This window comes from Channa argus, chromosome 6, assembly GCF_033026475.1.
Source record: "Channa argus isolate prfri chromosome 6, Channa argus male v1.0, whole genome shotgun sequence".
Taxonomy (NCBI): Eukaryota; Metazoa; Chordata; class Actinopteri; order Anabantiformes; family Channidae; genus Channa; species Channa argus.
In genome coordinates this window covers 26,769,181-26,795,177 of record NC_090202.1, presented here as the reverse complement: position 1 = coordinate 26,795,177, position 25,997 = coordinate 26,769,181, and the positions used below count along the sequence as shown (strand labels likewise).

Here is a 25,997-nt window from a genome sequence, read left to right as displayed (position 1 = left end):
AATGTACATAAACCAGAGGTACTAAATAATTAAGTATAAGTATCTTTAATCAAGTTCTGAACTTAAATTTAAGCTCTTGAGTAACACGAGTACTTACTAATAATCCACTACAGGGACATTTTGCAGCCTATTTTTATCCCCTAAGAGCATAAAATAGAATGTTGTTGTGAACTGGATGTTCAGAGCTTCTCTTATTGAGCTTCCCATACAGTATATTATAACACTGGGAGCATAATGCAGTGTTTAACAATAACATGGTAAGATACATACAAGACATTGCTGAAATCAACACAAACTCTCATTAAATAATGAGAAAAATGTTTAAAGTCTATATCTGTAACCCAGATAAAGGAGAGTTCACTATTTCCAGACGCTCTACAGTGTACGAGGTATTGACTATATTTGCAAAATCAGAAAAAGACTGGTGTAAATTATCCTTAAAAATATATGACAGATGTCAGAGAATGGGAGAAAAAACACGAAGAAAAAGGACATGAGAAAATACGTATGGTCTAAAGTTTTATCTGTCGTGCACTGTGTATCAAAATGTAATAAATGAAGTAACTTAAGTTTAAGTGTACTAACCTGATTGGTTCTAAATTGCCAAATCAACATGCGGAAAAGAATTCTACTAAAATATTAAAAACCTAATTGACACAAGATGTATGTAAAAGTGCGGAAGCCACCTTTCAGTTTGCGTTGTGCTTTAGTGGAAAATAAATAAATAATAAAGTAACACAAAATTATTGCTAAACCCTAATCCAGTCCTGGTTTAATCTTTAACAAGTTTACAATAGGATTGTATTGTTACATCTTCACACAAAAGTAGGTTTCAAATAAATAAGAAAATAACTTGTTTTGGAGTAAAAGTATAGACCAAAATGGAAATAATAAAGAAAGTACAAAGCCTTTAATTACTTCAGGTAATGTATTTAAGAGTGATCACGATGCAGCTTTTTTCCCCTTCACCACAAGGAAGAGAGATAAGTTGTGTTCTCTCATCAACAATGAAGACCAAAGGAAGGACAGGGATTTCTTTCATCATCAGCTCTTATCTTTAAGTGCTCTTTTCGGCACATTATGCGCATAGGTGAGTGGAAAAGTAACCTTTGCCCTGTTACTCTGTTAATTATTCAGCTCGTCCAAGGTGAAGGAATAAAAAGCTTGTCAGAGTTTAAGGGGAAAGATTCCTCTTTCACATGGTGTGGGAACATGGCCGCAAGGTAAGAAGTCTGAGGATGCACCAGGTGACACGTGTTGGGAGAACCAGAGCACTGGAGTCATGCCGAGCATCAGGAAATTCAATCCCAAGGAGGTGTTCACCTGGTGAGTGAGAGAAGTTTATCAGGATGGTAGAAAGCTGAAGTCCTTTACAGTGAGATTTAAACCAAGTTGTTATACTGATGTTAGCCTCTTTTATCAAGGGCTTTCAATCTGTGATTGTAATTAATTTACTGATCAGTTATAAAGCCTTAATAAGGATAGATGTTGGGTTGCCAGGTTGTGGAAAATCCCCCTCCAGCATGACACTTTTGTGCTTTTGGCTTCCTCTTCAGCATAGAGTTTGATTTGACTTCTGAAGGACTGGACCACAGTCCAGTTACCAAAATACATATTTTCTTTCCACATTAAACATAAAAATCCTCACTTAAAGATGCTGTGGAAGATGTTGGACCTTTTCCTACAGTGGATTCCAGATCCACTGTATTATAGCATAGATCTGTGTGCATGTGTTCAAGTGTGACAGTATAAAAGTGCACATCCTGTGAGAGTTTTTCAGTCTATATAAATATTGGAAGAACATGAATTTAGTGCTGACTGATTTGTTTGCATGTGCATGCACTGCACTGATTGGCAGCTGCTGAGATACACTGTGCCCCTCCCGTCTCTATCAGGCAACTGGCCAAGACGTTGGCCATGGGTCAGGGCCTGGCTGGGCTCATCTGTGGAACGGCCATCAGCTCCCAGTACTTGGCCACACATTTCCACGTGAACACACCCATGTTGCAGAGCTTCTTTAACTACGCCCTGCTGTGTGCCACCTACACCACCATGCTGCTCTGCAGAACAGGTACCTGCATGAATCAGGTCCTGAACACCTGAGATCATAACAGTAGGAATATTAATATTTTAAATGATAGCAATATTTCTGTTTAATTTCATATTGTATAGGCTTTATTGTGTATTGTGTAATGCAAGTTATATGTAAAAATGCATATACTTTTAAATTAAGAAAATATTTGTAAAACATCTAAAAATGGCCACACATTTACTTAATTACAAGTAAATTACTAACTATGTAAGTAACTGGGACATATCTGTTTTTATTAGTAGTATTGTCAGTAGTTCTGCATAAAACAATGTTTGAAACAAACTGTTTTCTTGAGCTTGTTGACGAATAAAACAGTACTGAAGTTCTGGGCTGTTCCCCTTTAAAACCCAGGGGATGGAAATATTTTACAGATTCTGAAGAGTCGAGGGTGGAAGTACCTGCTGCTGGGGTTGGTGGATGTGGAAGCCAACTACGCTGTGGTTAAAGCGTATCAATACACCACCCTCACCAGTGTTCAGGTGGGTGCAGCTTTGGTGCATAAAATATAAGATACACATCATTTATCCTGGGGAAATTCACAAACCTCTCAGCAGAACGTTATTACTAAAAAGTTTCAATTCTCCTCCAGTTAAACTCCCCCTGCAACATTTTTTTTTACTCTTTAAAATGATTCCTGTTAGTGAAACACTAATTTATGTGCTACACAGATATTGTACAGGGGTGACATCCACTTGAATTAATTTCTAAACCTGGTTCCTGTCTCTAGCTGCTGGACTGTTTTGTGATCCCTGTCTCGATCCTCCTCTCCTGGTGGATTCTGAAGACGCGTTACAGACCTGTCCACTATGTAGCCGTCTGCATCTGTGTCCTCGGGGTGGGGGCCATGGTAGGAGCTGACCTGCTGGCTGGACGAGACCAGGGATCCAGTAAGTCAATGTCCTTCACATGTTTACTGAAACACAGAGCACATTGATGCCCCAGACTGGAATTTGTTTGGGGAGTGATTCTGTGCTTTTCAAGGATCCAGTGATAAGTTTCGTGCTTGCATTGTTGCCACGGCTGAAATTCTAGCAGCATTTGTAAAGCAAAGATGAAAAATCATTTGGACATTTGCTGAAACAAGCTTTGATGATGCTGGACTCACCCTGAGCACAGATACCTATTTGCTGTGCGGAGTAACACTATAGACACAGAAGATTTACATGATTTAAAAGGTTCCTGCTGCTGCTGTGCAACATGCACTTAGAGCTCGGATTGGGGGCAATCTTGCAGCCTTGGGTCATTTATTGTATTTTTAAAGCCTTAACAAAGGAGAATTCGTTTTGGCACAAATTGCAAAAACCCAATCGACTCCAATTGAGCGGCAGTATTATAAAGAATGAGCAAACAAACCAGTTAATCTGCGTCTCTCGTCTCCTCAGCCTCAAACATCTTGTTAGGTGATGGCTTGGTGCTGCTCAGTGCCACCCTGTACGCCGTGTCTAACGTGTGTCAGGAATACACAGTGAAGAACCTGAGCAGAGTGGAGTTCTTGGGCATGGTCGGCCTGTTCGGCACAGTCACCAGCACCATACAGCTGTAAGCCAATGTCTGCTTGATCAGTTTTAAAGGCCATTTAACATTGTAGTTAATCTGGTGTAATTGTTTCCACTTAGGGTAATTCTGGAACGCAGTGAAGTTGGTGCCATTCAGTGGAGCTGGCAAGTCGGTGAGTTTTCTTCTTACACATCAATAATGTGTATAAACAATAAAATGTGACGGCGCAAAAATTCCAGCTCTACTGATTCATTTTATCATTCAGTTCCTCGTACCAGCTGTGATTCCAGTGAGCCTTACAAGTAAAACCAGCTCAAAGTTTGAGACGCTAACTCCTCCGAGTGACTTAAAAAACTTGTGTTAACAGTGTGTCTGTATGTTAATTGATTGTTTTGTTCGGAAAAAAACGAAAGCTGAAATTTTACGGAATTATTTGTACCATAATCTCCCCGTCCTCTGCACCGGGGACGGACATTCCTAACTGCCACCTGGGTGTGTGTCCTCTCAGGGCTCCTGTTCTCTGCCTATGCACTGTGTATGTACGCTCTGTACAGCTGTATGCCCATAGTAATCAAGCTGAGCAGCGCCACCTCTGTCAACCTCTCCCTGCTCACCGCCGACCTCTTTAGCCTCTTCTGTGGGATTTTCCTGTTCCAGTACAACGTGAGAACACACCCACACACACAAACAGACTATAAACCAACTAAAACCAGTGAATGAGTGCAGAATTGTCATGTCTGTGCCACAGAGCTGCATTTTCAGTAGTTATAACCAGTTCGCACTCTGCCTCACCTCAGTTCTCTGGACTCTACCTGGTGTCGTTGGTGGTCGTCCTCATCGGCTTCATCACCTTCAACGCCGTGCCAACTCCCACTCAACAAACCCAGCATGCCACCGACTTCTCCCCCTCCTCCACCTGTGAGCAAGGATGCTACGACGGCCCTGTGGTCACTCATGACAACACCGCCAACGAAGGAGGGGCCGCGAGGATCACCACCGAAGTGGAGGAAGAGGATGATGAAGAGGAGCCGCAGGGGGATGGAGAGAAGGATGGAAGGGGGGAGGAAGAGGACAGGAGTAACGACGATGAGGAGGCTGTTGGATTCAGCACTAAACTGTGAACAGTTGTGTGTCAATATGTCACATTTGTAAATACGTCTATTTATTTTGCTTAAATATAACCGAATAAAGAAGGAAGATAAAAAAAAGTATACATTTTTTTAACGACGTTATTGTTTAGTCTTCCCTATTCAGTTGGCTCAGTTGGTAGAGTCGGTTCGCGCCTGCTCTTCCTGACCACATGTCGAAGTGTCTCTGGGTAACAGCATGAGTCCCAAGCCTGGGAGAAATTGGGGAGGTTCGTGTCAGGAAGGGCATCTGGCATAAGAACTGTGCCTCTGTGGATAAAATGATCAGCTGAAAAGCCGAAAGGACAAAAAAAAACAAAAAAAACATTCAGCCTAAATGAATCACCTACAGCGTAGAAATGCACTTTTCGGAGGAACTGATTTGTTGTTCTTGTTCTTAGAGCAGAAGTTCCCCCTTTTCAGGCACCATGACCCATGTGTTAGGATTCTCTCTGGGAAATGAAAATGTGATAACTTTCGTGGGTGACGTTTCACGAGCAGTGGACAGTTTCAGGACTGTTGTTGGTTTGTGAGACTTAAAGTAGATGCAGTGGTTTATCCAAGAGAACAGGCGTCAGAAATGTCTGTGAGCACAAAAACACAAACCTAGTCAGAGATCCATAGACAACAAGAGGACATCTTCTTCTTTTTAGACGCTCATCTGTATGTACTTTAATATTTTTCAAAAATCACCTCTGGACAATTGACAGGCTCAATAGGATGGACAGAAAGTTACTGCAGTTACTTAAAGTTGGGAGATAAATAAGAGGTTCTGGGAGAACTCACAAACTCCTCAATATTATAATATAACATATATGATATGAAACATGAAATAACATGAAACTTAGTTTTTTTTCCCCTGTGTGTGTGTGAGCATATTGTCTACAACGTTTCAGGAAGTAACAGCACCTAAGTGAACACATGCTGAGAAATCTGAGATGAGTAACATCCTTTGCTGTAGAATTTACACTTCATGTTACTTTACAAAAACCATAAGGCCAATACCAGCACTGAAAGGCTGTGACCTCAGTGTCCTCAGGGGACAATGCATTAAAAGCAGACATTATCAGTGGAACTCACCCAAAAATATTACAGTTAGATTCTTGGTGTATAACAGTGCTAGAATTATCAGTAAGGTCTCAGTCCCTCTGCTGCTTTTTACCCATAGATCTTGCTGAGTTAACCTCACTTATCTAAACCAACAACCTGTCTGCTCAAGGAAGCTTTAACCTGGTCACGGATGTGACGCTGGCCTGTGTTGCCCTGGTGATCATCACTATCTCTCCCTCCCCACAGCGCCAATGCTCTGCAGTCTCCTCCCCTTCCTATGCCCTGGTTACCTGCTCCTCTCTCCCAGATCGTCTTCCTGATCCCTGGGATCCAAGTTACCTGTTTTTTTTTCTGTGAGTTCTGAGTTTCTCCTTTCTGAGTTACTCTCTGGTTTTTCTGGGTGTTTGTTTTTCCTCTCCTGGCCGCTGGACCCGAATCTCCCCGGAGAACTTCTGCTCTGCTCAGTTGGTAAAGTGGCCGCCCACCGACCATAGGGACGAAGTGTCCCTGGGCAAAACACTGAACCCCCAACAGCCCATCCTCATCCCCTTTAGAAATTCTCCCAAGCAGAAAATGGACCCTGTAGAAATTGGGGAGGGTTGCATCAGGAAGGGGATCTGGTGTAAAAACTGCCAAATCAACATCCGGACAATGATCTGCAGTGATGACCCTGAACTCACGGGATAAAAGCCGAAAGGACAAAAAAATTAAATAAATAAATAAAGACACAGACAAAACTGAAGTCAATGGATTACGTTACTCTAGATGTTATAAGTCTGGACTCCAGTACCACTGCAAGGAACCTTGGAGCTATTTTTGACCAGGATTTGTCCTTTGCCTCACATATAAAACAAATCTGTAGAACAGCCTTCTTCCACCTCACCTTTATAGTCTTGACTTCATTCTGTAAAGTGCCTTGAGAAGACTTTGTTGTGAATTGGTGCTATATGAATAAAGTTGAATTGAATGGGTCTAGATATTTTTAGTACTTGTGGTGGCTTTAGCTCAGTGTCAGTGGTTTGACTCCTCTTTTTTGCACCGATTATTTGTGGTTTGATTGTAGTTACAATAGCTTCATGAGAAGAGGTAAAAAGTATTTTATTCCAACAGTGTGTTTACAATGAATATGTAAATGATTAACAAAGTGCGGCGTCTCGTGGTGGAGTGGTTGACATATTATATAAACCATGTAACTCCAGCATCCACGGTTCGAGTCCCAGCTGGTGGACACTCACTCTGCCCTGGCTTCTTTTGCTGTCAGATGATTTGAAATCTGCTGGTAGGTCGATGTGTTGGACGGAGCCAGTTTATTTAGACCTTCTGTGGCCTTTTTGTCTCACAGTAAGTCCACAAACATCAGTGTGTCTTTTTACAGGAGCGATACGAAGCTGTGAGCACTGAAAGTCCTTTTGAGAAACATGGAATCATGAAGCGTACACTCAACAGATAGACGGATGGAAAGCAGATGCAAAGTGTCTTCACCGTCTCCTTCTGTCTTCACCGTCTTCTCCTTTGGTTGGAAACTTCTGGTCCAAACCTTCTTATTCTCCTCCTCCTCAGGAGCTCCTCAGGACTCAGCTCTTCATCAGCGTGATGGAAAATGTGACGAGGACGTGTAGTGAAGGTTTGTCCTGAAAAAGACAACGTTATTAACAAGTCTGTGTTACTCGGGAGCGACTTCCCGCAGCGTTCATCGTACTTTACCTCTTTTATCGTTCAGGCTTTTTCTGATGGCCAGTTCTACCTGCTCTTCTTCTGTCAGTCCTGCAACATAAGACTCTGTATAATCTGACACTGGATCTGTTGTATAATCTTCTGCCTGCAGTGGATCCCCTGAGAAGTCCTGCCTGGTTCCGCTGTAGCCTACACACTCACACACACACACACACACACACACACACAAATGTAAATACAAATAAACACATTAATGAATGTCCTTGCTCTAATTAGTTTTTTTGTGGTGCCACTTTTTTGCCAAAACAGACACTAAACAATAACTAACATGAAACTGATCTAACGTGAAAATCGAATCATTAGGGATAAAGTGAAGCCTTAGGTTTAAAAACAGGTTGAAGGTCCTTTGGAAGCTGTGGATTAGACCTGCACAAAACTCAGAAGGAATTCAGGTCCACTTTTAAATTCTCAGACCAGCATCTCGAACAGGCTGAGGTCTGACATCTGACTCCAACATGCAGAGTTTCTTTGATTTAAAAATCATTGTGGTTGCAGTGACTGGATTTTAGGTTGACTAACTCTTGCTCTTCAGTCAGTTTCACATCAGCCCCCGGGTTTGTCTCCGGGCATGTTGGTGCGCTAGCTTCTTTGTTGATCACGTGATGCATTTTGCCCCATTGAGAATCACTGCAAAAGCTATAAGATGGTGAGTGAATTTTTCAGCCCCAGCTGAACTTCACAATGTTGCGATCACATGAATTCATTCTCAGGGAATTTTGTGCAACACTGCAATTATATACACAATGAAAGTGTCACAACTCGATCAGTTTTTAAAAAATGGTGTCACATTTTCAGCCATTTTAGGTCACAACCATCAAAACTGTGTGAAATCCTGAGAGGACGATCCCCACACTTCCATGATGGTATCATCTGGGTAATTCTTAAAGACGGGAACCCAAAATATCCTGCTACTGAACAACTTTTATAATGTGGGAGTGAATTAAAGCCATGTTTGGATCCAATATCCAGTTCTGACAAAATATCCATGATGCACTGGAATATGAACAAAACAATAATTTATGTGTTTCGTTAAAATAGATTTTTCACTTCACTTCCATTTCTCATTTGTGTACAGCTGACTATACATGTACTTTCTCAAACATTGTGGTACCTGAAGAGCTGAAGTATGAACTCGCCCTCGCATTATTTCCATTCGAAGATACAAAATCTGAGGAAAAACCAAACACAGTTTGAGACAGACTCATTTCACACCCTCACACTGACCAAATACACGTGTTACAGCACATCTGAAACATTTAACAGGTCACAGGATGAAGAAATTCAATCACCACAAACAGATTCGGACCTGCACACGTCTTCATGATGATCTTCAATGGGCCAACAGTGTAGAGCAGACCCACCAGGATACCTGCCAGGTGACCAACCAAAGACGTCCTAAGGAACAGATCACAGTACAACATTTTACATGTTCATTTACACATTTCATACCTTCTTATTTCTTACCATGTTTTTTTTTATATACAAACACTAATGAGACGGGGTGTCACTTCCTCTTTCCATATGATTATTTAAAAAGTGACCTAGTATGTAGTAACATAGTAGAAAGTTCAGTGGTTACTTTTACTTTACTAGACTACATTTTTATTTTAGATTTGTACTTTTACTTAAGTAGAGTTCGAGTACTCCACCACTCTTTACAGTAACTAATGGACTTCGACATGTCCCAGACCTCCAAATTTGGAAACTTAAACGTGCAGATTTGTTGCCGTGTTGCAGTCAAAGCTCATGTTTATCATGTTTTGTACCTCCCAGTGCGCTTCATGTGCACTTCATGTGGTTGAATTTCAACGAGAACACACTGTACAACTTGCTTAGAATCAATAAGTTGAATGGAAATAGAACACAGGTTAACTCCTAATACCAGAGATACTGTAAGACAGCACTGTACTTAAAAGTACAGCGGGTACTTGTTGTGAAGTCATTTAATAATGGAGATTTGCTCCTGAGGTGCTGTGACACAGACTCACAGAACAGAACAGCTGCTGCCATCTCACGCTACAGTCTGATTCCCAAACGTCAAGATGGTGGAGTAATTGTGCTTTACACAATCATTCACACTCTGTTACTTTATACTTTACAATTATTTAGAAGGAATTGTTACTTTTAACCTCACTACACTTATTTGAGAGCAGTTACTTTGCAGATGCAGATTCTTAATACAAAATATTACTAATAACTACAGTATAATTGTGGACTAACCACCTGTCAGTACATTGAATGCATCAAATCAGCTGTTTTCACCAGCAGCAACATTAGTGACATTTATATATGAATACAACAATAGTTCTAATAATCTGATGTATTTCATTTGGAAGTAAACCGTCCTACAGTTTTTACTGTCTCACCCTGGCGTGACGAGATAAATTAGCACCAGCTCCACCCAGCTTGCGAAGCGATTGGACACACAAATGTTCAAAATGTAGGTCACCCCACCTGGGTTGTAATGGTTACTGACCACCTTCAGAGCAAACAGGACACCTGGAGACACAGTCACAACAAGGAGCATCATAAACTCAAAAAAACATACAATAAAATCTCGATTTAATGTCACAAATTTGGCTTCCCCCTCATTTTTTACACATTTTACTGTGATGTGAAATGACTGCAATTTACTCATCCACCTGCACACAAACACCCCATAATGACAAAGTGACATCACACTAAGCAAATGTCCACAACTGGCTGAACTTCCCTTCAGGAGTCACCACAGCGAATCCTGTGCTTCCATCTAACTCTGTCCTCTGCATCCTCTTCTGTCTCACCAACTAACTTCATGTTCTCTCACTACGTCCATAAATCTCCTCTTTGCTCTTCCTCTAGACCTCCTGCCTGGTAGATCCAACCTCAGCATCCTTCTACCGATATATTCACAGTCAGATTCAGTATAGAACTTTTGATTCACACGTTTACTTTGGCATGTGTTTTACATCTGTTGCCCTTGTTGACACAGCCCTCTGCATTTATCCAGACTTGGGACTGGGACAAAAGGCATTGGATTGTGCCCCCTTGTGGTTGTATTATGAAACTGGCTGAACATAGTTTAAAAAAGAAATAAAAGCTTTGCACCTACTTAGACTAAAAGATTCCACAATTCACACAGCTTACAAGGGACAAAACTGAGACATGAAGTCTAAGGACTTGGTAGATTCCACAAAGACAATTTATCTGAGGCAGAAGTGAGAATACAAGTATGGATGAGAGTTTTCAATGAAGATCTAAAAAATATTATAAATTAGTCATTTTAAAATGTGAAGGGATATCGAAACTGTGTCAAACACACACTCAATACACTTAATTTAAATGTTCAAATGTCATGTCAAACCCTTTCTGTTTAATTAGCACTGCCAATATTTTTGTTGTTGTTCAGCAAAATCTAGAAAATAGTGTGGAAAATACCAAATCCCAGTTTTGTATTTTAGTTTTCTTTGCTGGAGAGAGAAAGTGTGTTTTTACTTTTAATGTTCCTCAAATCAATTATCCAAACTCTTTGAAATAAAACCAGACATTCAAATGTGTCAGACTCTGCTCTGGAAAATCCTGAGGAGGGTTCTGTCAAGACCTGTTAAAAAAGCCTTTGCAAATGAATAATAATACAAATTATTATTAGCTCCATGTCTAACAGCAAGACAGAAAACACAGAACACACTAAAGAAATATATTTTATGAACTTCTCTAAAATTCCGGGTCATCTACTGCTGGGAGTTTGTACCTGAGAAGCCGACAGCACATTCACTGCTGAGAGCCGGCAAATCGATAAAGTCCCCCAGTGCATCTTTGTCCTCGATAAGTTTCACCATCAGCGCTTGCAGCAGCAGATAAACAAGGCCGGTGAGCAGAGAGAAGACTGACAGCAGGTACAGGAACCAGGCTGCGCCCAGATGCCGCTCCAGACGGAGGCCTTTCCAGAGGAACGACACCATGTTGAAGTACAGGTGCCAGTCATTGACGTGGTGCAGGGGGGACAGGAAGAGGCGACGCCATTCTTTGTTCCTGTGCACGAGTTGGAGACTCACACAGGCCTATAGATCACAGCGATGGAAAGAAGTGATGACAAGGGGTGACATGAGGAATACTTGCACATTACCGGAGTATTTCCAATTCATGTTACCTCGTACTTCACCAGAAGTGTGCAGCTTTGAGGTACCTGCAAATTACTGAAGTAGTACTTTAACTGCATAGAGGCAAACACTGCACTTTTTACTCCACTGCATTTATCAGCGTATGTAACCAGCTCCATCTTTTCCCAGCTGCTGTTTGTTCCACATCAAGAATCAAGTTTAAGAATATTTCACCTTTTAAAACGAGTATAGCAAACAAATGTGAATTATCACGATTGTGTTGAGTAACAGACCCGAGTGTAAAACCGAGTCAGAAAACAGAGAACAAACCACTAACAAAGGGCAGCAAAGTAAAAAAACAGAAACCCAAAGGAACTAAACTAAACTCCAAAGGAAGGTAAACCAAAGGATACATATACAACTGGATACACTTGGACTTGAGTTAAACAGGTCAACACACTAAACTTTTATTTATTTTCCAAACGTTCCTGAGTTTAAATACAGGGCTGCAATCAATGTCCATTGTTCACCCTGAGATAATGAAGCAAGTCTGCAAATCAATAATGACCATGAGTTCACTTTTTGGGATGTGGTAGAACAGGACATTTGCATCATGGATGTGCAGCCGACTAATCTGCAGCAGCTGTGTGATGCTATCATGTCAATATGGACCAAAAACCCTGATGTTTCCAGAACATTGTTAAATTTTTGCCACGAAGAATTAAAGGCATTCTGAAAGAAAATGGGGGTCAAGGTGTACCTAATAAACTGGCATGTGGGTTTCAAACGCCAACACAACGTGACATTTCAAATGTCAACTTCATAAAACTATCATTTCATGCACGTCTGTGTAACTCAACAAAAACAAGAAGCACCACTTTGACTTGATGAAGATTGGTGAGATATCAGACACTGGATCCGCGGTTCAGAGTATGCTGAGTATTTCCCAGCTCCGGATGCATAGCAACACAGACACATGGGACCAGCTTTTAGGATTGGGACAGAGCAAAGAGACACAAGGAAATAAGGGTCAGAACAAAACACAGACACATTATTGTTCAAAACTGTTTCCCACTGTTTTCTTAGTCGTGTACCTTTGTACTTAAAGTACATTTTGGATCGAGTACTGTACACGCTCATTTAAAGGGGTACTTCAAATTTCTTTAGGCAAGTACTTGTACTCCTTTTCTTGAGTTTTGAATTGCCGTTCTTCTACCAGCACAGTACTTTTTATATTTTTTGTGCTTCTACTTCTGTACTTTCACAGTAACCTTTACTTGTGGTACTGATACCTTTATTTCATCCACCACTGTCATTAAGCTCTAGTTGGACATTTTGGCTTGTTCATGAATGTTTTTACGTCTTTCTCAAAGGAATCGTGTCTTAAAGTCTTTGACCAAACAAATCAAAGGTGTGTTTTCCTATTTTCAGCTGTGACTGTATCCTCTAACACTCTTCCTCTGCGTGAGTGTGTGCAGGAAACTGCAGCTCAATGCAGTAAATAAAAGAACAATAAGTTCACATCCAGGCACAGTTGTTGCTCTGTGTCACTGTATCCTGGTCTCACTGCTCTGGCCCTAGAATAACCAGTAAATTTAGTAGGTCACCATCATACCTTCATCAGTGGAGCTGCAGGGAACACGTACAGATACACGTTGAATCCCAGGACAGCCAGGGTGACCGCAGGGATGTTTCCCAGACCCTCCTGGAACAGCTGGACCACCAGCAGCAGCAGACCCAGCTGGAAACCCCTCTGCATACTGAACACAGCCTAGAGAGAGGTGGTGTAATGGACAAGTCACATTCCCGCTTACAGTGGGATAATGGAGGCCCTGCTGCAAAGGCTTCTGAATGCTCTCGGAAGTGACAGGATATCAACGAAGGAAGTGGAAAAAACAATCAGCCTACTGATGAGCTGAAGATCAATCTGTGAGTTTGGGTACATAATGGCAGAAGTGAACAGATGACATTAGTCCTGATGAGGCAGCTAGAAGAGTCAAAAAACCAAAGTTGTTCAGATGCACAATGGCTGTTTGTGAAAGACGTCATCAGATTAACATGCTGCCATGTGTAATACAACCTTAAGTTATAAAATCAGTGATATAATTGGAGGATTTGACATCACTGCAAGGATCGGAAGGTGTGTTGCTTTTGAACTGGGCACTTTTTTATGTCCCAGATGAGACAAATGTGCAAAAAGACCAGTTTAGGTTAGACTCCAGGGATTTACACAACCTCACACTCAGTTCAAACAACAAAGCAGATTATATGTAGAGCTGTTTAAAATGGGAATCAAGATTTAATGCACAAATGCAGGATAACAAGGAAAAAGATTTCAGCTCTTCCTCATTCCTTAAGATTCTCACACGGAGAAATAAATAAAAAAAGTTTGACCAGCAACAGGCTTCAACACATTAATCAAATAAACATAATAAACCTACACTTTGAAAGAAACCACTCTTACTCACACGTTATCGTCTGTGATCTTTGTGGGTGGACATAGGTTGATTAGCGCGTTTTCACCGCGATCACGAGCCTGTGCGCGCCTCCGCGGAGGGAGCAAGACACAAAACCGAAACTACAGCTTAAAATGATTTTGAATTAATCTGCAGAGCTGCATTTTTAATTAATCTGCAGCTTGACACGTTTTAATTTTAGGAAAACTCCTAAATCTGTTAAATAAACAAATACACGAACAACCTGGTGTTTTAGTACAATTAATCCTACTTTCACTTTTTTATCAAGGGAAACGTGGAAGCGTTTACCCGACTACATTTATTCTACAGCTATAATGGACATTTTAAAAACAAAATATGATCAAAATTTCAGAAATAAGCTTCACCTAAATCATGTACAATGTTTGAATGCTTTAATCATGCGTTTATATCTGTTTAAGAATCTATTCGTATAATGGCTATATAAGTAAATCCTTTTAGCATCTTAGCATTTCTCTACTACAAGAGCCAGCTATATATATTAACATTTTAATATTATGATAACATTATAAACAAAAACACATTTTTAGCAGAAATACAAAAGAATAACCGCGTTTTACTACCATCTAGTGGTCAGAGTGAAAAACGGCTTCACAAAAATTCGTCAAAGTAGCGCCAATGCGTCCATTAACAACATAATTACATCCGGTTAAATACTAATCAAATTCCAGCGCTGGGCTGAAATACAGACGTAAAACAGTTGAACTCCTCAGAGCATCATCCTCTAACAATCTAAGTGACTTTAGCAAAGTTAGCAAAGCTGCCCGAAAATAACCTAATGACCGTCCTCGCACTACACGCCGTATATAATTTTTAATGACTGTGAGTATCCCACTAAATAGTGTGGAGCTTTTTGTTTCTAAGTATGACTACTTATTTGTTGTAAAGTAAATTAATCAATTAATAACTTAATGTGCTGCAGCTCAGTAAATTGTTTCATTTGATTAAATACAGAAGTCAACGAAGCATCTGTGGAACATGAGAGTTTAATATGATCGTTTATAACTACTGAGACCATGACTGAAAAACAAAATAGCTTCCAATGAGAGATCAAATAACATTTTTACTTATTTTATAGTTTATAGTATTATTTTTACTTCAGTCCCCTCCTCGCTCGTCTCCGGAGCGGACACGTTACGTCAATGTCGAGCTAACGAGTCGTTAGGCGGGGCGGGGGTTGTTGTGGTTGCTTTCGATGTTCGCACGCTCACTCGTCCAATTAAACGTTTTACGGCTCACCGTCGAATCTCTAAACGATCCGACCGGCTTATATTTGCGTTCCGACTCTCGCTGTCCGGAGCCAACATGGGGAACTGTTTAACCGTGGGGCCGAACGAGGCTCTGGTGGTCTCCGGTAGGTGCTGGTCTCCTCGTAACGTTTGCGAGCAAATGGAGCAGCCAACTGTCGGCGATGCCAAAACTGTGTGACGCTAACACGCTGCTCCTTCTCTTATTCTCTTATCCGTCCGCCTGTTCGGGAAATAATTGGCCAAAGACTCACCAGAAACAATAATGAGGGTTTGGCCCAGCTTTGCTTAGCTACTGTTTATGCTAACGCCGTTAGCCTGTGGTGCTAACAGTGAATTTAGGTCATGTGACTGAAGAGCTTTGGTTTATCAACAGAAGCGTCCAAAGGGAAAACGTGCGTAAATGTTAAAGAGTCTGTAGATAACAGACGCATCCAGGTTGAATGTATGATTTAATACGTTTTTTTTTGGTTCTTTTGAAGTGTTTTAAACCCAAATGTGCAAATGTTTTGTTTCTTTACAGTCGGCTGGATCCACACCAAAACATTATATATATATTAATCATGCAGATTGTTGAGGAATCATCGCCATCTGTTGAAATAACATAAATATGTTATATAAACCAAAGGTTGCATATTAGCTTTGTTGAATATTGCTCACACAGTAGTAACAGGTTTTGGAAACGTTTCAAACTCACAGCGGTTTCTCTTAAACCCCTCTTATAACTGCAGGGAAGACCCCCGCTATTTATGGACCATCATTCATGGGTCCGAGCTCATTCACTGCAAATGTCAAATTTAAAAATAGGATCACAACTAACCGAACCAAACGAGAAAGTTGTCATTTTAAAAATAACTTCACAGTCACAGAGGTGTGAACACCTGTCTCCACAGGCTTCATGTCAGTCCTGCTGAGGAAGACAGTGTGAGTGGACGGAGAAGGTTCCAAGTAGAACAGATGTTCGTGGCTGTGAATCAAGATGCTTGTGGGAAACGACTCGAGCAATAATGTTAACAGAAAAAGATGTGATAACACAGATTGCGTCCAAAGACACCAAACTGGCACTAGTGTAACATTTATTTCCTTTACCAGACATTTTCTTGGGGACATGCTTTGTCTGTTTTTTGACAGTTTACAAGCCTTTGAGTTTGCTGTGTGCTGCTGAACTGTACTGCATTCTACACGAGGGTGTTTCTACTTTCCTACGTGCTGATATCAGCTTGATGTTGGATGCAAAGGTTTTATCCTATAACCTTGTCTTAATGGAGTTGTTCCTCCTCCTTCAGGTACCTGTTGTGGCCCTGATGATAAGACCTACGTTGTGGGAGGCTGGGCCTGGGCTTGGTGGCTCATCTCAGACACCCAAAGGTAACAACAGTGTGTCAGCGGGTCTTATGTTCTCCTGACATCGCAGCTTACGAGCTTCTTAGGTGCTTTTGTGCCAGCATATGTTACTCATTGCAGATCAGTGGATTAGGCTTTTAAAATCCCTCCACCCAACTCATTTGGATAAAATAACCACAGATGCAACAGGGCTTTGCCAGCCATGATTTTCCACAGGGAAGTTACTCCCATTAACAGCAGTCAGTCCGTAAACCAGCAGAAGCTAAAAGCTGTTTTATTCTATGTTCTGTCTCATATTACACCCAATGCAGAGGCTCATGGGTGTTTTTCAGCCTACATGCACATTGTCTTCTCAGCTGGGCAGGTGCTTCACAGTGGTAAAACTAGTTTATCTTCGTTAGAACATTCACCATTGTTATTTTCCATAGCATTAATCTGCAGTCCTGTCACATGGCACCCTGAGGTTTTTAAGTGTTATTAAACCATGAGGAGGTGCTTCTTTGTATTGGCAATTGTGCTCAGCGTTTTGCTCTCCAGCGTTTATTTTATTGAAAAGTTTTATATTATCATTTTGTGGCATTGGCTCTGCTCCATGTGCAGGGAAACATTGAACCGTGTTAAAAATAACACAAAAACAGACCCTCCCCCTCTACTTTGTGCAGAGATCAGTGGGACGATCGTCAGATGATGCTCTGTGATGCTTGACGAGTTAACTAAACAACCATCTTTTGAATCTCAATTCGTATGAAAAAGTCCACAATATATGCAATATCATGTTTTGAGTATTGATTTCACTGTGGCTAGGAATTATATTTTTAAAAAATTGAACAATTTGGAGGAAGATTCTTCTTTAGAGTCGCAATATTTGCATTTCTGCTGCTTATATGTGCAGAATCTGCCCAATGAATGTGTTTTTTTACAATAAATACTATTTATTAATGATTTATACCAGGTAATGAAAACTACACTTCTTAGGTTATTAGCAGAAAATAATAAAATAATAACTTATATTTGGCAAATTCAATAAATATATAGTGACTTTCCACATTTTGTCTTGTCAGTTTATTATGAAATGGCCAATTTTGTCCATGAAAACCCTCTCAACACCCCATAATATCAAAGGGAAAAGTGTTTAGACCTGTGAATGTGACATATTTAGTTTAGGTCCATCCTGTCATATAAAATGTTCTTGACACCTGTTATTGAGTCGGGTCCTGATTAAACTGATTTGATGTTGTTTATATACACACCTGTGTGTAGAGGTCGCACAGTTCACACGTCAGGATAAAAACCATGCAGTGAAGTCCAAGAATGTGCCTGTAGATCTCCATAATGACATTTTTCGTCCAAGCTCCTCTCAGTCCTGGACTTTCCCTCCCACCCAGTCCACTGTGTGCTGGCTGCACAGAGGAGCACTTTCAGCCACAGCCTGATCACAGTCAAGTGCTCCACAGAACCACACAGGAGATCATTCCTCCCAGTGGCCATTAAACTGTTCAACTCATCCCCAGATGGACAATTACTGTTGTTTTTATTTCATTTATTATTTTTATTTCATTTATTTTTGCTCCTCCAGCCGAGTTTTTTTTCTTACTTATTGATCATTAGTTTGTATTTGTTTATTGTCTCGGATTGGTGGATGTTCTCTTCCTTTCTTCCTACTTTCATGTGGAGAGCAGCTGTAACAAGGCAACACAATTTCCCCATGAGATCAATAACGTTGTTGAATCTTGAATCTTGAATGACATGCAACAAAGATCTACGTGTGTTTGAGTTTTCATTTTTAAAAGCCAACAATTTCCATGTTTTCTCACTTTATTGAAGTAAGGGAGAATCCTTTCTAAAGTGACTGTATTCAGAAGTAGCCTGTTAACAACACATTCACCCCATAAATCCTGAAATACTAGCTGATGTTAAAAGGGATTGATTGGATTTGATCTGTGTTATCCTGGTCTTGGAGTATTTTGCTATTGGAACATAACCAGATTTTGGTGGTTTTCATTTTTCACACCGTCAAGTATTTCAGGGATTCTGTCCATAACTCAGGTTTGAATGAAAAATGAAAAGACAGTAGGACCAGGAAACAATCTGCATGCATTGTTATTAATGCAGTATATTAGTATTTTGTGCTCTTGTTGTGAAATAAGACAGATGCTGTCATGTAAGCAGCCACCAGTACAAATCCCATTCTCAGCAGCCTGAGGGGACTTTTTAAACTGATTTTATTCTGTTATCACACAGCTTTTTCCTGTTACTTCATGTTCAACTTAATTGTGGCTCTTCGTAAATGTGCTTTTGTTCCTTGCTGTAGAATAACCCTGGAGATCATGACTCTGCAGCCTCGGTGTGAGGACGTGGAGACAGCAGAAGGGGTAGCTATCACCGTCACAGGGGTGGCTCAGGTAAGACCCAACCCAGTGTCTTCACCACATGCTACTTGGTTCAGTGTGTCACAGCTGGAGCTGTTTCTGTGGCCGCTGCAATGCTAAACTTCCCCTTCGCCCTTTGGTTTAAATGCTCTATAGTGGTATTTTAAGACTATTAAGACAGACCACACCGTATTCTCTGTGACTGGATCCTGAGACAGGAGCTAACGTCACTGTTACCATGTCGTCTTCAGGTCAAAGTTATGACAGAGCCAGACCTGCTGGCAGTAGCTTGTGAGCAGTTTCTGGGTAAATCAGTGATGGAAATTAAAGCTGTGGTTCTGCAGACTTTGGAAGGACATCTGCGCTCCATTCTAGGTATGAATGTTCATTTAATCTTTAGATATTATCGGTGTAAGTAGCTTGCTGGGGTTTGCTTGTTGGTTTTTGGATTTATTGTTTTGTCCAAGGTGATAAAAACTGACCAGAATGATTTCTTTTTTTTGGTCCAGCCAATAGTCCAAAGTCAAAATAAATAAAACAGGAAAAAAAAGCAAATTCTGTAACATTTTAGCTTGAGACAGGACTTGAACATTTACAGTAACAGATTATCAACCATCTTTTTGTAACTGCTAGTCAGCACATTACTCCCATGTTGTAGAAGCATGGTATCTGCTGCCAATTTGTGAGAAGGGACATTTTGAATAACAATCCCTGTTTTACAGGTACTTTGACTGTAGAGCAGATCTATCAGGACAGGGACCAGTTTGCTAAACTGGTGAGGGAGGTGGCAGCTCCTGACGTGGGCAGGATGGGCATCGAGATTCTCAGCTTTACCATTAAGGTGTGTAACCATACTGTATTTTAACACGACATCACAACGACATCACAACTTAAAAAAAATGGAGATTATGCAAAGTTCCCATGGGAACTGATCATAAGTTGTGTTTCCATTTGTTGAAGTGTAATTCACACAGAGGTGGTGGCGAGTGCTCTGACTGCAATGAAGAGCCCAACATATGGGAAACTCACTGCTTGTTTAAAAGCTTTGCAGTGCCGTTAAAATCATACCAACATCTTGTTTTTATATCGGTGTAGGTTTATGAAAAACCACAATGTAAAACACAATCTTTTTCCATTGTTTTCATCGACTGTGGAAGCTGCTGCTCATTTGAGAATTTCTCATTGCTGGGTTTTATGAGGCTAATGTTTGACTGGCAGAGATCACTTACTGAGAGGTGGTGCAGACAAAGCACCTTATCATCATGCTTTGCTGGAAGCCCACAGTCCTTTTCTGTTACATTAATTAGCCCGGGTTGAGATGGTTTCTGTGATGCATAAGGACCAGCCCATTATTCAGTCATGTTCTCCCACGTCTTAGTGTTTCACCAGCCAAACATTTCCATGTGAAATATAAATGTGTTCAGCTGACAAGAATGTTGCCATCAAAATAACATTTCCAGGGGTTTAGGAATAAACCTTATCAGTTTTTTCAGCCATTGTTGTGAGGTGGTAGACTTCCAGTGATATCTCTATATGTTGTCCGTTCTTTCTAAGACAGAATTAACGTGTAAAGTTGAATGTGTTTTAAGGTTGAACATACACTTGGAGTCAAACATGGATTTGCTGTTACTTCTGATGAGGAAAGAACATTTGTACTAGCTGAATGTGCATTATTGGTATTGTAGTAGGTTTAGGGTTGAGTTTGAGTGTAAGGGGATGTAAACTTAAACCTAAACCTCACAGAACATCAGCTAATACAAATGTCCAGTTCAGATGGAAGAAAAATGGTCAAGCAGTGTATATTAAAAACATTTATAATATAGTAATGAAAAGGTATGCACCCCCCCTTTAGTAAATTAAAAATTAATTTAAAAAAATTTGCAGATACTGAAAAAAATCCATTCAGTTTGTTTTTTTATGAGGTGTTTCTCTTTAATCATGTCCTAACTGATCAGTCTTCCTTATTTCATTTTCTTTTTCACATCGTTTCACAAAGTAGAGATTCATATTTTTGAACCAGGACCTCCACAATCAATTAGCTCTTAAAAATGTCAGTGTCAGATCGACTTAAGTGTGTCTGACACAAATTTAATGATATTTGAAAGTATCTGATCTGACTCTGTAAGCAAAAACCAAAATTAAGGGCAGGACATTTTTTAGATTTTTCCATTTAAATTGTACTGACCTTTTTATTTTTATAGGATGTCTATGATAAACTGGATTACCTCAGCTCCCTCGGAAAGACCCAGACTGCAGCAGTACAGAGGGATGCAGACATTGGCGTGGCTGAAGCAGAGAGGGATGCTGGGATACGGGTAAGGGAGGTTCCAGTGGGTGGAAGTGCATTTTGAGAAGCTCTGATTAGCGGATTTTGCTGTGCACAGCAAGCAACTGATTTGTTTCCGTATTTTTAAAAATGTTTTTTTAGGAAGCAGAATGTAAGAAGGAGATGATGGATATCAAATTCCAGGCTGACACCAAAATGGCTGACTCCAAACGAGAACTGGAGATGCAAAAAGCTGCTTTTAACCAGGAAGTCAACACTAAGGTTGGTGATGAGTTAGATGTAGAAATTGCTGCGTGTTTGCAAGCAGTGATTTGACAGTAGCTAAGCCATTAAAAACCCAAACACTGTTTAGACCGACAACATTTTATATACCATCAAAGTATGGATTTCAGAGTTTCCAAAAATACAAGACATTCATGTGTTCATGTTAATCATGATCTTAATTTGACATATTGAATATTTTAAGTGATGAGTCGTTGCAGTATTTACAAACCAATGAGTCTTGGGTTTGTTTTGATTATATATACGGGTGAACATCATAAAGTATCACTGAAGAGAATTAAATCATGTGAGTCAGACGGTGATAATTACTTAACCGAAACGAAATGACTATATTTCAGCTGTTGCAACAGCAAAGTTTCTGTTACCTCCAGCTTGAGACAGTCTATGTACTTGTGTTTTCAGAAAGCAGAGGCCCAGCTGGCATACGAGCTGCAGGCAGCCAAGGAGCAACAGAAGATCCGTCTGGAGGAGATTGAGATCGAGGTGGTGCAGAGGAAGAAACAAATCACCATTGAGGAGAAGGAGATCATGCGAACAGACAAGGAGCTCATTGCCACTGTGAAAAGGCCTGCTGAGGCAGAAGCCTACAAGATGCAGCAGCTGGCCGAGGGACAGAAGTGAGTAAGAACCTAAGACTCAAGAATAACGTTACTGTCCCCAAAGGGCAGCAGTCAGTTGGAGGAGCTTGCTTTATTTAGGTCATTTAGGCTTGACACATGTCCTTTCGCCCTACATCCTCACCCTGCCACATTTTCATGTGTTGTGGCCTTGATTTTGCTGAATAGCTTCCATTCTTATGGTACACAATAGTCAAACAGGAACGGGACTGAAACGTTTGATAAAAGTCAGTTTGTGATCATGACATGTGTTGACGGAGGAATGTCATCCCCACATCAGGGTGAAGACAGTGCTGATAGCCCAGGCTGAAGCAGAGAAGATTAGGAAGATTGGTGAGGCGGAAGCTTCCTCGATTGAAGCAGTGGGCAAAGCTGAGGCGGAAAAAATGAGACTGAAAGCAGAGGCCTACCAGGAGTACGGAGAAGCAGCTAAGACTGCTCTGGTCCTCGAGGCACTGCCAAAGGTAACACACACAGACAGGATAAATGTCCAACACAAGGGGTTGTACTACTTGTGATCCTGTTAAACAAACTAGTCAGAAACTCTACTGCCACCTCACCTCTGTTCCCTTCACCTACATGCCCATTGAAATCTGCACCAATCACCACCCTCTCACCTCTGTTGATGCTCTGCATCACTTCATCTAACTCCAGAATTTCTCCTTCTCTTCTAACACACATCCTACCTGTGGGACATAACCACTCACAACATTGAACATCACACCGTCAATTTCCAGCTTCAGACTCATCAACCTGTCTGATACTCTTTTCACCTCTAGAACATTCCTCACAAACTCCTCTTTCAGGATAGCTCCTACTGCATTTCTCTTCCTATCTGACCCATGGTAGAACAACTTTTCGCCAATTCTTACACCTTATTTTGTGAAATATGGGAAACAGACATGCCGCAGTACTTGTTGAAATATACCATGTTTATTGTATTAATATTCAACTCTCAAACCCAAACTCGAAGCCGAACACAAAATGATCATTATGTTGGTGAAACTGTGGCTGAAGTGGTGGAAAACAGAAGCTCTCATTCATTCACTTGGATCACAACTACTGCTTCATCTCAATGATTTATCCATCAGGAGACTATGACGGTCTAAAGTGTGATATCATCACTGATAGTGTGTCTTAATGCGGGAGGTTTTGACTATTTCCTGCTCACAATAAATACTTAACTACATCTCTGCAGATTGCCTCCAAGGTGTCAGCACCATTAGCAAAGACCAATGAGATTGTGATCCTGAGCGGGGAGGGCAGTCGAGTGACTGGGGAGGTGAACCGCCTTCTGGCTGAACTTCCTGTGTCTGTCAATGCTCTCACTGGAGTGGATCTGTCAAAGGTAAACATGTTTTATCATGGTGATCTATATGTAGTGTAGATGTGATAGATTTCATTTCAGGAGCCTGATTTCACTGCAGATGTGTCACAAAATGTGGTTGTGAAACAAGCATCATTCCATTAGAATTATATGGGGGAGCTGAATGTCTGATTAAACAAAGAATTGTTTGGTTTCTCTGTCCATTCTCACCAGATCCCGTTGCTGCAGAAGATCACTGGTGCTCAAGCCTGAAAACCGAAGACCCCGCATGACTCCAGTATCTGTTGTATGCACTCTCATAGACTGCCTTTAATACACTTGAAGAATTCTGTTGGTTTTTTGGGTTTTTATGTATATACTGTTTACCAAGTGAATTTTGGAAACCTCTGGTGCCTTACTTTATACAGGACCAGAAAATCTGCATGCACTGCTGCTCATTTAAAGATTTTTCTTTAGTTTTAACGTGAGATCATTTTTTTTGTTTTTCGTTTTTTGTTATGTTTGAGTCTTGGATTAAATACTGTATATTGGCCCATTTGTATGAAACATAGAAGGGGTGACGGTTAACATTCATTCATGTTACATTGAAATTATCCTGTGACCTGACGGATGATGTAAACGCCTACTGTTTGGTGTTTATACAGTGGGTTCTTGCATTTTAAACAAGGCCTCTCTTCTGGTTTTTTACATTCCATAGTTTGCAGGCCTTTTGGTTGATTTATATACCTCTGTCTTTATGGTTAGACACATTCCCTAGATAATCTGAATCTTCTCTTGGTAATTCTAAAAAATTGTTTGTACATCTTGTAATTTTTAACTATCAGATAATATTCAGGTTATTTTGTGTCAGTTATTGATTTTTACAATGTAACAAAGGTGCTCACAATCTTATAAAAAGTTCCTTTCATTGTGCAAATCTCTACCTTAGATATTTCCCATCTGCTGTGTTTTTTTTGTTTTTTGTTTTTTTTTGGTTGGGGGGGTCGTCAACTCCTTGGAGAGATGATTTATTCTTAACCAAAGCTGTTGATTAGTTATTTATCTGCTGAGAAAATGTGAAGCATATTCTGATTCTTTGAAGATGTAATTAGTAGTTTGTTTTGGTTTGGTTTTGACTAAGACAGAACTAACTTTTACTAACTATTATCTGAATAAGTTTCAAAAGTCAAAGGCTTAACAGTGATGCCAACTAGAAGAAACTATCTTATCATTTGTATTGTATCAGAAGTAGGGACACTACACTGGAATATTAAAGAGTTGATCTGACATAGATGTTTAATATTACATATGTCCTTGGATGCTAAGCCATGTCCGACAGACAACAAACCAAACTTTTCACATTTCACAGAAACATACTGTCTGTTTTTGTTTGTCTGAATTAATTTCTTTTAATAACTGTTGCATCAATTATAGTGAGGTTTTATGTTTAGGTACTTAAAAAAATGTTTTATCTGACTTAATCAGTGGTTTTACATGTTTGTAACTGGTGACAGCGCTTTGTTGTTTTGGGATTGAATGCACCAAATTTTAAGCTTCAGTGCAGCAGAAAAGATCAAACTTTATTGATCCCGCAGTCTGGAAGGTCCTTGTCAAGCAGCTCACAGGGACGGTGTTCAGTGCAAAAAGCAGTTTTTCAAGTATTTACAAAGCCACAGTTAAAAAAACACATTAACTGCCAAAGGTTCCTAGAAAAAGATTTAGGGGTGGAGGGTATGTTGGCAAGTGAGGTATGTGATTATATCGTGTCCACTTCCAGAAAAACTGTGAGTGAACCTTTTGTAGCCAGAATTCTAATCTTATCTCACTACTGTACAGAGCTGTTCTCACTTTCATAAAGTAACTTAAGGTTTAGTTTGAAATTCACAAGCAGATAAAACCAACACAGTGGCTGTGGAAATGTCCAGCATGAGCATACTGACACAGCATTTAAGGACGACTGTTATTAATGTTAAGTAGTTTTTGTGCTATCTGCTCTTCTTTGGTTGGTTCATTAATAATCTCTGCTGATGGAGTGACTATCAGTGACTTGGCAAATACTGTGGCCATATTAAATTGCTTTGGCAGGCAAGTGCTAACTTAATGTGTGCCGTGTAAAAACTTTATGCTGAACTGTGTTTTTAACGTGTAATGTGAAATTAATCCATAATTCCTCATGTTGTATTTTGCGATGTGTACACCGTGTCTCAAATAGCCATAGATTCCTGTATGCTCTTGCCGCATGTCATCAGTCTGTACTTCATTCACTCTAATTATCATTATAATAAATCAAAATGACACAGTTGGGTTTTGGTTAGGAGTTTTTTTCCCCTTTACACTGATTTAGCTTCTTAACCTCGGTTCAAAGGGTAAATGTGTTTCAACGTAAAAGTATAGAAGTATGTCCCAGTTCGTAACTTCTCTGTCAGTTATTTTATAATGAAATCAGAAGAAATCTAGTAAATTTACTTTAC

General features: G+C 40.2%; 3 protein-coding genes across 7 annotated transcripts; 2 read left to right on the top strand and 1 right to left on the bottom strand.

The window, feature by feature from the left end:
- Nucleotides 1-258: 258 nt before the first annotated feature.
- On the top strand, nt 259-4,814 carry LOC137129092 (solute carrier family 35 member F2-like). Its single transcript, XM_067507936.1, has 8 exons — nt 259-1,326; nt 1,896-2,071; nt 2,444-2,571; nt 2,820-2,979; nt 3,475-3,631; nt 3,709-3,761; nt 4,098-4,252; nt 4,387-4,814. Exons 1-8 carry the CDS (start codon nt 1,283-1,285, stop codon nt 4,708-4,710), a joined length of 1,197 nt encoding a protein of 398 aa, XP_067364037.1. The 5' UTR covers nt 259-1,282; the 3' UTR covers nt 4,711-4,814.
- Nucleotides 4,815-6,847: 2,033 nt separating this feature from the next.
- LOC137128910 (rhomboid-related protein 4-like) lies at nt 6,848-15,641 on the bottom strand. 3 transcript variants are annotated; one of them, XM_067507591.1, is made up of 8 exons: nt 15,576-15,641; nt 13,195-13,350; nt 11,231-11,540; nt 9,867-9,999; nt 8,807-8,895; nt 8,612-8,668; nt 7,471-7,629; nt 6,848-7,397 (listed from the first exon to the last, which is right to left on the bottom strand). In XM_067507591.1, exons 2-8 carry the CDS (start codon nt 13,336-13,338, stop codon nt 7,264-7,266), a joined length of 1,026 nt encoding a protein of 341 aa, XP_067363692.1. In that variant the 5' UTR covers nt 13,339-13,350; nt 15,576-15,641; the 3' UTR covers nt 6,848-7,263. The 3 variants fall into 3 exon arrangements, with proteins under 3 accessions (XP_067363692.1, XP_067363691.1, XP_067363693.1); XM_067507590.1 differs by lacking the exon at nt 15,576-15,641 and adding an exon at nt 14,048-15,050; XM_067507592.1 differs by lacking the exon at nt 15,576-15,641 and adding an exon at nt 14,048-15,050 and having other exon boundaries at nt 7,305-7,397; nt 7,471-7,636.
- LOC137128909 (flotillin-2) lies at nt 13,487-25,826 on the top strand. Of its 3 annotated transcripts, none has more exons than XM_067507588.1 (11): nt 13,487-13,508; nt 16,608-16,689; nt 18,977-19,067; nt 19,286-19,409; nt 19,757-19,875; nt 21,236-21,349; nt 21,463-21,582; nt 22,006-22,220; nt 22,501-22,684; nt 23,419-23,568; nt 23,761-25,826. In XM_067507588.1, exons 3-11 carry the CDS (start codon nt 18,993-18,995, stop codon nt 23,797-23,799), a joined length of 1,140 nt encoding a protein of 379 aa, XP_067363689.1. In that variant the 5' UTR covers nt 13,487-13,508; nt 16,608-16,689; nt 18,977-18,992; the 3' UTR covers nt 23,800-25,826. The 3 variants fall into 3 exon arrangements, with proteins under 3 accessions (XP_067363689.1, XP_067363687.1, XP_067363688.1); XM_067507586.1 differs by lacking the exon at nt 13,487-13,508 and adding an exon at nt 15,240-15,428; XM_067507587.1 differs by lacking the exon at nt 13,487-13,508 and adding an exon at nt 15,582-15,716.
- Nucleotides 25,827-25,997: the final 171 nt, after the last annotated feature.

What these genes read in the sequence shown, in the direction of transcription:
- LOC137129092 (XM_067507936.1), top strand. Translation starts at nt 1,283, where the DNA reads ATGCCGAGCATCAGGAAATTCAATCCCAAGGAGGTGTTCACCTG. An exon ending in CCACCCTCACCAGTGTTCAG is followed by an intron (nt 2,572 to 2,819) that starts GTGGGTGCAGCT and finishes TCCTGTCTCTAG; the next exon opens with CTGCTGGACTGTTTTGTGAT. An exon ending in GTCACCAGCACCATACAGCT is followed by an intron (nt 3,632 to 3,708) that starts GTAAGCCAATGT and finishes GTTTCCACTTAG; the next exon opens with GGTAATTCTGGAACGCAGTG.
- LOC137128909 (XM_067507586.1), top strand. Translation starts at nt 15,380, where the DNA reads ATGGGGAACTGTTTAACCGTGGGGCCGAACGAGGCTCTGGTGGTCTCC. An exon ending in ACATCTGCGCTCCATTCTAG is followed by an intron (nt 19,410 to 19,756) that starts GTATGAATGTTC and finishes CCTGTTTTACAG; the next exon opens with GTACTTTGACTGTAGAGCAG. An exon ending in TCCTCGAGGCACTGCCAAAG is followed by an intron (nt 22,685 to 23,418) that starts GTAACACACACA and finishes ACATCTCTGCAG; the next exon opens with ATTGCCTCCAAGGTGTCAGC.
- LOC137128910 (XM_067507591.1), bottom strand. Translation starts at nt 13,338, where the DNA reads ATGCAGAGGGGTTTCCAGCTGGGTCTGCTGCTGCTGGTGGTCCAGCTG. An exon ending in ATTTATCTCGTCACGCCAGG is followed by an intron (nt 8,896 to 9,866) that starts GTGAGACAGTAA and finishes TCTGTTCCTTAG; the next exon opens with GACGTCTTTGGTTGGTCACC. An exon ending in TTCATACTTCAGCTCTTCAG is followed by an intron (nt 7,630 to 8,611) that starts GTACCACAATGT and finishes GTGAGTGTGTAG; the next exon opens with GCTACAGCGGAACCAGGCAG.